Here is an 11,730-nt window from a genome sequence, read left to right on the forward strand (position 1 = left end):
TGTGATCTGTGTAGCTTTGAGGTTAAGATGGTGTCCATTTTGCAGCCCCTGATAGGGCTTCTCAAGACTTCTCTATTAAAACGCATTAGAGATATGGAAAGCCTGGCAGGTAGGAAGGAGTCGGGAGTTAGTACTGAGCACAATCCTTGATGACTGGGCACTTACCGCCTTCAGAAACAGAATGGCAGGGCTGGCCATCAGATAGAAGGCTGAGGCTAGCCCCACCGTTTGTCCCTGGTGTGAAGACACATTGGATAAATGGCAGCTTCTTGAGTTTGTTGTTGACAGGGACAGAGTTGGTGTGTTCCACTCAGTCACTCTTTTCTTTTGCATGTGTTTAGATACTCCAGCATGCGTACTCCCTATCGCCAGGATAGATAGAACCCTGGGCATGTTGCACCCTGGCTTGCCTCCTGCAGCCGGTGAACAGGTAGGAAGAGTCCAGGAGAGGTGCTTGTTGGATAGACAGTTTTGTGGGCAGATCTTGTTAAAGGTGTACTGTAGATTGTCTTTTTTATCAGGGTAGAACAGAAGTGGGCCAGGAGAAAAGTTCTTCCTAGGGTAGGGTACTACAGTCTTGCAAGAGAAAGAACTGTTAGACATTACACATCTGACAGCCCTACTGCCAGTTTTGTTTGTTAGAACCTGTTGGTAGCAGTAAGGTGAGGTAGAGAGGAAGGCTACAGTAGTCTATCCTGTTCTTCCCTGAAAATGCAGGCATTTGTTGACAAATGCAGCCTTGCAGGGAAAACTGACTCTGAGGCCTTCCAGTGAAACAACAAAACTCAGTAACTTAAAGTATGAGGATATTTTGGCTTAACAGGACTGGCTGAGCTCCTCAAACTTAGTTAAATTATTAACTGTAAATACAAAATTTTCATTTAAGAGAAAATTACTAAAATAAGAATATATGGAATATTTAATAGATATAGCAGTAACATAGCTCAGGATTTCCAGATTAAGTTATAAAAGCCTATGAAGTGGACAGTAGGTGGGGAGGCTGGGAAGAAGACATGGACAGAAGAATGAAGGCACATTAAGGTGGAAGGTTTAAAAAAAGGGTTCTTCACTTTGATTCTTTGGAAAATGCAAAGTTAGTAGTATCTTTAAAAACTTAAAGGTAGGGGCTCCTGGGTGGCTTGGTTGGTTAAGCGGCTGCCTTTTGCTCAGGTTATGATCCCAGGGTTCTGAGATCGAGCCCGCATCAGGCTCCCTGCTCAGTGGAAAGCCTGGTTCTCCCATGCCTGCCATCCCCCCTGTTTGTGCTTGCTGTCTATCTCTTGCTCTCTCTGTGTCAGATAAATAAAATCTTAAAAAACAAAAACAAAACCAAAAACCCCCTTAAAGGTAGTTTCTAGTAGAATTGAAAAGATTTATGTTTTTCCAAATCCGTTTTTCAGAACCAAAAACAACACATAATCTACACTAAAAGAAAATAAGAGACTTAAAAAAGAGAGAGAGAGAGAGGTAGGCAAACCATAACAGACTCTTAACTACAGAGAACAAACTGAGGGTTGATGAGGGAGGTGGGCAGGTAATGAGCTAGATGGGTGATAGGAATGAAGGAGGGCACTAGTTGTAGTGAGCACTGGGTGTTATATGTAGTAAGTGATTAATCACTAAATTCTACTCCTAAAACCAATGTCGCACGATATGTTAACTAACTAGAATTTAAAGAGAAACAGAACAAAACAAAAAACAAAAAAAGAAAAAAGAAGGAACTAGTAAAGATGTAGCTAACAGCATACAAGTAAGATAACAGAAAATGATACAGCTTCCCCTTTTAATAGCAAATTATTATAAGATTGTGTTAAAAAGGAAACCTAACCATATACCAACCATAGGAGTCCAGTTTTCTCTCTCCATCCTCAGTAAAAACTTACGACATAGAAAGATTAAAACAATTTTAAGGAAACACAAAAAGACTGAAGTAAATTTTAATATAAAAATATAATTGTAATACATGATTAAAACATCACTTTATATTGGTAAAATATAATTTTATAGTTGTAAGATTTATTTTTGTCTTTTTGGTCTATTAGTTACTCTGATCATGAACTCTGATCATGAATGTAGAGATCTCAATTTACATTTGTGGGGTTTTTTTTTTGCTTTCTGTGTTTTGAGGATATGTTATTGGGTGCATATAGGTTTTGTTTTTATGTAAAGACACTCAATAATTCTATAGTAATTTCTTTTTAAGTTTACTTGTTTGGTATTTTCATTTTCATACTTTTACTTTCCAGCTTTATTTGGAGTGTCTCCTTTATAAATAGCATGTTGTCAAATTGAGGTTTTATCCAGTTGGGTAGTGTGCATTTTAACTGAGGAGTTCAGTCTGTTTATATTCATTGTGATTACTGATCCATTTATCTGTATATTTTGCCATATTTTATGGTTTGTATTTGTTCTGCTTTTTTTGTTTAATTTCTTTTTTTTGATTGGTAAGTCTCCCCTTTCTCCCACACAATTCTCTTTGTACTCTCTAGTATTTTGGAAATGTAAGCTGTCTATTCTTTTAATGACTATCCCCCAGTTTTAATTTCAATTAACATAGAATCTGTGAAGGAAAGACTTCTGAAATGAAAAGTGACAGAAACCAAATTATAGTGTGAACCATCACTATCAGTCCATGAGTAATGAAATAAATTATCATAGCATGCAAACAAAAGAAAATTTAAAAAAATATGTGTGAGTGTGTATCATGTTTTTCCATTGAGAGAATTTTATACTCTGTAAACATGGACTATGTTTTTTTTTCCCCTCTTACCCATAGGACAGTTTCAGAATTGGATCATGTTTTAGATAAGCACTACTGACAGTGGAAAACTCTTTGTTATTATAGAAATTAAGGGACGAGTTTAGAAACTCTTAAACAATTAACAGAAAAATTTTATTTCTGTTGAAAATAATAAAAAATTGAGGCTTGTACTTTGGATGTCCCTTCTTGGTTTCATTTTTTTAGTGATTTATTTTACTGTATTTCGTAAAGTATCACTCCACTATGGAATGGAAATTATTAAAGTTGGTTCCTTTCCAGGAGTGGTTTGAGCAGCACAGTGTTGGGCCACAGGACACCTCAGACATCAACTCAAAGTAGAAGTGCCAGCTGTCAGGTGTGGGCCTTGGGCTCCCATGCCCAGCCCAGGGTGGGTAGATTCCTCCTGCATGCAGATTGCCTCTGAAGACAGAGGGAGGGCTCAGTCCATGGGCAGTGTAGCAGCTGCTGCAGTGGGAGACTCGCAGCTTGGTGCCTAGTTGCGGGATGACCACAGTGGGTTGTTTGGGACTTTCAGGTGTTAGTACTAAAAGTGTCTCTTTCAGGGATTGTGGTTCCAGAGCTTTAAGCCTAAAAATATTTTCAAAACAAGTAGCATCAAATGTAGAGCCACTGCCGAAACAAACCAGCGCAAGTCCCTCCTGGATGTCTGACCTCATGAATCCTTCAAGCCATGTCAGTAGTTGCCCTGGTTTCTAGAGCTCCTAGCTGTGGGCTGGTGAGATGGTGCAAGGTGTCAGGTGGGAAGTTGTACAGATGGTACCACGGGCAGGTTAGTCACAAAACCAGAAACCCTCTGGAGCCAGCTGGGGCAGAGCAGGGCAGGGCCGGGGCAGTGTTCCTGCCAGCATTCATCCCCTGGGACCTCAGCCCAGAAACTGCAGCCAGCTGTCCTGGGAGTGAAAGGAAAACCACACGTGCTCTTGAGGGCCTTCTGGGCTATCCAGGGCTCCTGCCTTCTCTACCTTTCTCTGCTGGCTGCCTCACAGCTCAGTGCTCCCAGCTTCTGGGACCTCTGCGCAGTTTCACCCATGCAAGGGGAGAGAGCAAGTGGAAGCTTGGAAGGCATGGTGCCATACTCTACTAGTGTAAAAACAGGACAATGACTTCTTTGAAAGCAAAAAAAAAAAAAAAAAAAGTTGGCAAGTCTGCAAGCTAGTTCTTTGAAGTACAGTTGACTCTTGAACAGTACAGTTTGGACTGCGTGGGTCCCCCTATACAGGTTTTTTTCTGATTAATACAGTGCTATACTGTAAATGTATTTTCTCTTAGGACTTTCTTAACATTTTCTTTTCTGTAGCTTTTTAAAAAGAATACAGTATATGATATACATAGAGAATTTGTGTTAATTTATGGTATTAGTAAGGCTCTTTGGGGAGTCAGAAATTATACATAGATTTTCAACTTCATGGGTGGGGGGTGGCACTCCTGACTTCAACGTTGTTCAGAGTTTAACTTTAAAGTACAAGAAATTAAATCACTCTGTGGCAGATATAATCGAGGAAGGTCTGGACAGTATGAAGTGATAAAGGTCATGTAACAACAGAGAAGAGGATAAATCAAGTATATTATTTTCAAAGAAATGCTAATTTTAAAAGTCTTGCTAAAACCATTGAAATGTCAGGAAAAAGTTATACAAATTGAAATCTAAAGACATTTTAAATTATTTTTTAAAAGATTTTATTTATTTGAGAGAGAGAGAGAGAAAACATGAGCAGGGTGAGGGGCAGAAGGAGAAGCAGACTCCCTGCTGAGCAGGGATGTGGGGCTGATGTGGGGCTCGATCCTGGGACTCCAGAATCAAGACCTAAGCCAAAGGCAGGTGCTTAACTGACTGAGCCACCCAGGCATCCCTAAAGACATTTTAAAAAGAATAGCCACAGGACTACTTGAAAAAATAATTATCTCTGAAGGAAAAATGTCAAGGAATGTGTAATTCCCTATATAAGAAACAGCATTAAACCTAGGAAAAGATGGACATTGGCACAATTTGTGTTTTAAATTGTGATAAGAAACACACACAATTTACCAGGTCTGCTGTTTTTAAGTGTATAGATTAAACAGTGTTAAGTATAGTCACATATTGAAAAGCAAATCTTAGGAACTTTCAAATAGTTCATTATTTTAAAAACTAGCAAATCTGATTTCAAAATCCTGTATTATCAGTAGATCTGCAAAAACAATTTATTACTATTTTTTAAAATTTTTTTTTAAGATTTCGTTCATTCATTTGAGAGAGAGAGAGAGTCACACAAGCAGTGGGAGAGGCAGAGGGAGAAGCAGGCTCCCCACTGAGCTGGGAGCCCAACATGGGACTTGATCCCAGGACTGGAGATCATGACCTGAGCTAAAGGCAGATGCTTAACCATCTGAGACACCCAGGTACCCCAAAATTGAAAGCAATTTTTTATAAAAGAATTCCGGGTGGGGAGCACCTGGGTGGCTCAGTGGGTTAAATAAGGCCTCTGCCTTCGGCTCAGGTCATGATCCCGGGGTCCTGGGATCAAGTCACGCTCGGCGGGGAGCCTGCTTCCCCCTCTCTCTCTGCCTGCCTCTCTGCCTACTTGTGATCTCTGTCAAATAAATAAAGAAAATCTTAAAAAAAAAAAAAAGAATTCCGGGTGGAAAGTGCAGAGGGACTGAAAGGCCATTTTGCACCCCCCTGTCCCACCCCAGGAAGCACTCGATTTCCGGTGGGTCATCCATGGGTGGCGGCACCTGTGGTGAAAGAAGCTGCTGGCCCCAGAAAGAGGATGGCGGGCCTCACCTGTTGGGAGGCAGTCGCAAGCCTGTAGCATCCCTAGCGACAGCGTCCTTTCTAAAGGCAGGAATCTGGATCCAATCTGCGTGGGCAGGGGGTGGGGCGGGCCGTCTTACTGGGCAGGCAGCTGGTTTCTCTGTAGTGAAGGATGAAGCCGGGGAGCCCGAGAGCCACAGCAGCTGAGTGTCACTTGTGGCCCTCACGAGGGTCCTGGTTCAGACACACCAGCCATGAGGGTAAGCCTTTGGAACAGGCGGGGAGATCTGATGTTATTAGACGTACGTGAGCTCTTGCTGGTGTCCGTGTGGTGATGGTGCTGTGGGAAGATGCTCTAAGAGTGCATTCCTGTCTTTTAGGGCTGCATACTGAAGTATTTGTGTGTGTGTGAGGGGTAGTTTGATGTCTGGAATTTGCTTAATTTAAAAGGTGGGGAGACAAGGTCATACATTGATAGCCTTATTCTGCTGGCCTCCCAGGATAAAATCCCCGTATTAAAAGTTAGAAGTAGGGCGCCTGGGTGACTTAGTTGGTTAAGTGTCTGCCTTCAGCTCAGGTCATGATCTCAGGGTCCTGGAATCGAGCCCCACATCAGGCTCCCTGCTCAGCTCTCCTTCTCCCTCTCTCTCCCCCTATGCCTGCCCCTCCCCCTGCTTGTGTTCTGTCTCTCTGACAAATAAATAAATAAAATCTTTTAAAAAATAATAAAAGTTAGAAATAAATGTGATCCTCATAGGCATTTTAAAAAAAGGAAATTGTAAAGTCAGGCATAGGATTCTGTTTGGGCTGTGGGGAGAACAGCTCTGGGTTGCTGCGGGTGCCCCTCCTGTGGGAGCGCTGAGGAGTGAGGTGGGCGCCCACCAGTCCCAGCACAGAAGAGCCTGGGCGCCGAGGTGCTAATGGTTTTTAACAGAGCAGCTGTTAGAGTGGATGGTTGATGATTTTGCCAAGTTAAGAAATTTGTAAAATAAGTTCCTTGAGCCCTGCAGTCATCAGTTAGAAATACCATTGTGAGAAGTCTCTTTTCTAGTAGAAAACCTGAAGCCGGAAATGCCTCTGATCAGAAATCCACGAAGGGGCTCTTGGGGCACCAGGAGGGTTGGAGGCACTACAGAGCATGTTCCTGGACGTGAGGACCTGTACTCCCCGCTGCCCCTGATTTGGTGCAATTCTAATGAAAATCCCTGTGGCATTTTTTTCAGTGGGACCACATGTCCCTTTCAGTCTGAAAGTATCTTAAAGCTGCCAAATGTGACTGTGCAGGTCAGTGTGGGGACGTCAGTAGAGAGGGCCCTGGGGCAGAGGCCAGGCCCTCAGGGGCAAGAAGAGACAGGCATTCCTGGGACATAGGAAATTCTGCTTTATTTGTGAGTACGGGGGTAGGATGTGTACACACGTAAATTCAGGCCTGTGTATCGTGTGCAGAGGCCCGTGGCCCTGCTTCTGTGTGAATACACTCAGACCAGCTGGGAAGGGGCAGTGTCATCTCTGCGCATTTCCTGTGCAGCACTGTGCAGGGAGGTGCATTGTGCAGGGACCCAGTGCTCCTGTCCCTCAGTGATGCTGCTTTGGGGAATAGGTTCCAAGGAAAGACCAAAAAATGCCTGAAAAGCTTTGTTTTTAGAAAGACACTTATATCCCACTAGTCCCTGTCTGCCCATGCAGCTCTGGAGATCGGCTGTGACCTACTGGATAATCTTTGTGGAATGTATTGGTATTTGGGTAATAGTCATAAAGCTTTTCAATCACATGAGAAACACACGTTATAAAATAAGGAAATCAAATGTGGTATTAGACACTGTGTGATCACTGTGAAACCACCTTTAAGAGGCGTTACAGATAAGTCTGTGAGCCTAGAAACCAAGGGGGACAGTGGTAAAGCAGGGACCGAGCCCCCTGCCCAACGTGTGACTCCTGCCTGGCTGCTTCAGCCTCTGACTCTCCCTGCCTCTTGCTTCCCCCACAGAATGTGATGCTGGAGCTTTCCAAACGCAGCCGCAGTGGCAAGTTCCGCCTGGTGACGAAGTTTAAGAAAGAGAAAAACAGCAAGAACAGAGAAGCTCGCAGTAGCCTGGGAGCCCCGGGTACCTGCCCTCCTGCTGTTCTTCTGGCTGTCCACGCCGGCTGTGGGGGCCATTGTGGTCTCTGCTTTTTCCTGTGGCCTTTTGGCTCTTCCCTGTGATCCCTGATCACGACCCCTATTGCCGCGTTGTTTGTTGAGGGAGCTGCCCCTGCACTTCCAGCCCTGTGTTGTCGCTCCTGCCCGGGGTCACTCCCTGTGCATTCTCCGATGACTGACATCACGCTGCGTGCCTGCCCTGGATTAGGGGGTACAAGGAGGGAGGGGGACACTAGAGGTGATAGGACACTCAGAGACACAGAGCACACACTCCAGTCTTGTGCGGGGCCCCACCGGGCCCGCCTCTTGTGAGGGGCTGCTGGTCCCCGGCTGACAACTCATGAGTCCAGGCCCCATGCTGGAGCCCGGGCCACCGGTGCTTACAGCTGGGGAGGTCAATAGAAAATGGCACTCGAGGATATTTTGGGGGGAGTCTGTAAACTGGGGCTCTTAGCATGCCTGTTTCTAGTGCTCTCAGGTGCCAAGAAGCCCCGAGTTTGGATTTGTGGGTAGTGGTCATTGCCTTTGATTTTTCTTCTTCGCATGTTTGTCCAGCAGTTGGGTTTCTTTTAATGACGGTGGCTCTGGCTACGTGAATCTCTGTTTCCCTTCCTGCTGTGGACCAGAAGTGACGGGACCCTCCAGAGAGGAGGGCAGGCTGGCTTCAGCAGCACAGTCATATTGGCATTTACCTCTTTGGGGGTGTCTGGTCCCTCCTGGGACATGGGGGAAATGACCAGGCTGATGGCTGACCTGGCAGGAACAGACTGCAGCTCCTTCCCTTGGAGAGCGGGTGGCTTCCTGCTGCTTTCTGCATGGCTCTGGGCGGTGCCTGTGGCTGGGCGGTGGGTTCTGGCTGCTGAGGGTGTGTGGGGTCCCTGCTGCTGGGGCTCTCAGGAGCCGGCTGCTGGGGCGTCTCAGGGCCTGGCTGCTGGGTGTCTTGGGTGCCAGCTGTTGGGGGCATGTGGGTGCCAGCTGCTGGGGTGTCTGGGGTACCTACTGCTGGGGCATCTTGTCTGGGTGCTGGCTTCTGGGGCATCTTGGGATGCCTGCTGCTGGGATGTCTCAGGTGCCGGCTGCCACCTGCCTCGCGCTGGGCTCTGGGCACTCACTGCATTCGTGCTTTTCCGTCTCCGACAGTTCACCTCTGGGGGACAGAGGAGGTTGCTGCCTGGCTGGAGCACCTCAGTCTCTGTGAGTATAAGGACATCTTCACGCGGCACGACATCCGGGGCTCTGAGCTCCTGCACCTGGAGCGGAGGGACCTCAAGGTACTTCCACATCGTCTCCTGGGAACCCGCCCTGGGCTTCCCTGCACTCCCTTCTCTGTCCCCTCCCTCCGACCTGGCCATGTCCCAGAATCAGGGCTCTCCTCATGGTTCTCTTGTGTGCGTGTCTCGGGGTGATGCGCGACGGTGGCCAGCAGAGCGCCTCTGCTCCCCGGCAGTGATGTCGCCACCCCCCACAGCCAGACAAAGCCAAAGCGGACATGATGGAGAACTTTGCTTTTCTTAATCTAATTGGACAAATGAACTATTTTAACGTTAACAGTCCTGTCGAGTGGGGGGCGCCTGGCTGACTGTGAGTAGAGCATGTGACTCTTGGTCTCATGGTTATGGGCTTAAGCCCCACCTTGGGGTGGAGCCCACATAGAAATAAACTCTGTTGGGGGACAGCTCTATGCTAAGGAGTCAGCTGAAGAGCCCTGTGTGACAGTGGCCCCCAGCACACGGGGGTCCCTCTCCCTTTGGAGCTGACACACAGGCACCCCACGGAGATGCTGTGAGGGAATGAATCTGAACTGTTTGGTTTCCCGGTGCACAGGACAGTCACGTGTAGAACATGCAGTCTGTCAAGTGTGCAGCAGCATTACGTCTCAAAGGTGTGCCTGCCTTAGTGGAAAAAATACTAGTTGCTAAAAATTGCTAACTGCCATTTGAGCTTTCAGTGAGTCCTAATCGGTGGTCATCGATGACCGCTACAAATGTAATAGGAAAAATGTCTGAAACATTGTCAGAATTCCCAATATGTGACACAGAGGCTTGAACAGAAGCTGTCGGAAAACCGGGACCGACAGACTTGCTGGACACAGGCTGCTAGGGGCCCTGAGTGTGGGAGGTGCGTGGGGTCTGCGGGTGCAGTGGTCGGAGGCAGGCTGTTCGCAGCTGGGGTTTGCGTGGGCCAACCTGAGCCCGGGGCTCCTGGAGCCATGTCCTGAGTGGGTGAGGGGGCCCGTGGGGACGTCCTGGATGGCAGCTTTGTTGAGTCACTATATCCCTGCTGCCAGGCCAGCGTCCTGGGTCTGTCCTGCACGGTGGCGGGGACTGAGGCTTGTGGGAGGGGTGTGGCGGGCATCTGCACGACTCTTCACGCGTGGGCCATCTCCAGCTGGTGTCAGTGTCTTCATTTTTTCTTCCTCACTTGTGTTCAGAAAGCCAGGTAGAAGGCCCGCGGGGGCCAAGCCCCCTTCCTGGCATCAGGGTGCTGTCCTCTTGTTGCAGGACCTCGGCGTGACCAAGGTGGGCCACATGAAGAGGATCCTGTGTGGCATCAAGGAGCTGAGCCGGAGCACTCCTGCCACCGAGGCCTAGCCCTGGCCCTGTCGGCCTGCGTCCCCCGCGCCCCCCACGACTGAGGCCAGGCACAGCGCCTGCCCCTTCTCATGGTGCTACTCCCTTTGCTCCAGACAGGAAGCCTTGCAGACGCCCGTTCTGTGACTGCTCCGGGGTCTCGAACACACCAACATAGCTACCTTGAAACAGCACCTCGTCCCACCCGGCGTTATGTGGGGCAGACCGCCACCTCCCCTCCGCTCTTGCCGACCTGTGACCTGGGCCGGGCCTGACCTCCTGGGCCCCAGGGCTGCCCGGGATTGTCCTGCGGGTTCCTCACCGTGAGCCTCATCATCGCACACCGTGTGGCATCTCCCGGGCATGCAGAAACTGACCCAGCTGGCAGCCTCCTGCACTGGAAAGATCTTTCTGTGCCCACCAGCCACCCAGGTCTTGGCAGCACCCCTGCCGGACCACCCATGGCTGATGTCCCATCTATGGACGAGGTCTTCCACAAAGATCTGCCTCTCGTCGCTTGAGTGTGACAGGAGCGCATTGCCAGTCCCGTCCGTTGTCACTAGACATGGAGAGGAGGCAAACTCATTCCTCCTAAAGCCAAGTAAATGGGTGGCTGTGATCTTGGGCTGCCACATCCCTTCTCCATTGCTTTTGGTCCCTTGTCCTGATTGGTGCCCTCTCTTGAGCTGCTGGTGTGGGACGTGGGATGTCTGTCCCTGAGACGTCGTAGCCTCTCTTATCTCTCCACAGAGGACGTATTTGTGTGAGCATGGTGGTGTGGGGAGAGAGCACTTCCTGGGTGCTGGGAAGAGGTCTCTCCCTATTCTGGGGGAGACCAGGCTTGGTCCCAGGCCAGCGTCCCGACAGTTTGACCATGTGGATGGCTCTGTCTCATGCCACTCTGGCCAACGTCCCCAGCCCTTGTGGGCCCGGGTGGGGCAACAGTGTCTGGCTGCCAGCCGGGGCCCCATGCCCCAAAGGGGGTGCTGAGCATCAGCGTCCGCAGGCCATGCCACCCCATCTCTTGGAGCTCGCTTCGCCCCTCGTCCATGTGAGGGGACTGGGCTGCAGGTGCTGTCTGGTCATCCTTGAGGGGACCCTGGGGAGCTCACCACCAAACAGCCTCTACTTGCCACTCGCTTTGCAGGCCCCTGTGCCTCCCCTTTATTGGTGTGCCCGGTGGGCCCTTCCGTGAGCCAGCCTGGCCCATGCCTCCGGTTTGGGGGTGCTCCTGCTGGTGGCCTTCCGGGCTCCCAGCCAGCTCCTGTCCCTGAGGGTAGGGTGGCAGTATTGGGTTTGGGGTGAATAGGCCTGTGCTCCGCAGGGCGCTCTGCTGCGCCTTTGGAGGTAGATCGGGCAGCTGTGCATGGCCTTCCCCACCCCAAGGTCCAGTGCCTGCAGATGCCGTTTGGGACGTGGAAGGCAGAAAGGAATCATCTGGCCACCAGGAATCACTGGTTTTCCAGGTAGAACAGGCTGAGAAAGGAGACTGTGGGGACCTGAG

At 48.9% G+C, this 11,730-nt stretch overlaps 1 protein-coding gene across 5 annotated transcripts in view; it reads left to right on the forward strand.

Annotated features, from left to right (window-relative positions):
- Nucleotides 1–11,307, forward strand: part of DGKD (diacylglycerol kinase delta) — a 113,833-nt gene extending 102,526 nt beyond the window's left edge. For 4 of the 5 annotated variants that reach the window (XM_046018558.1, XM_046018559.1, XM_046018562.1 and 1 more), the window contains 3 exons: nt 7,504–7,621; nt 8,797–8,927; nt 10,158–11,307. In XM_046018558.1, the coding sequence (XP_045874514.1) occupies nt 7,504–7,621; nt 8,797–8,927; nt 10,158–10,247 (339 nt within the window). In that variant the 3' untranslated portion in view covers nt 10,248–11,307. The remainder of the gene's footprint in view (nt 1–7,503; nt 7,622–8,796; nt 8,928–10,157) is intronic. The other variant, XM_046018560.1, reaches the window with a different exon arrangement.
- The last annotated feature ends 423 nt before the right edge of the window (nt 11,308–11,730 follow it).

Source organism: Meles meles, chromosome 9 (genome assembly GCF_922984935.1).
Source record: "Meles meles chromosome 9, mMelMel3.1 paternal haplotype, whole genome shotgun sequence".
Classification (NCBI taxonomy): domain Eukaryota; kingdom Metazoa; phylum Chordata; class Mammalia; order Carnivora; family Mustelidae; genus Meles; species Meles meles.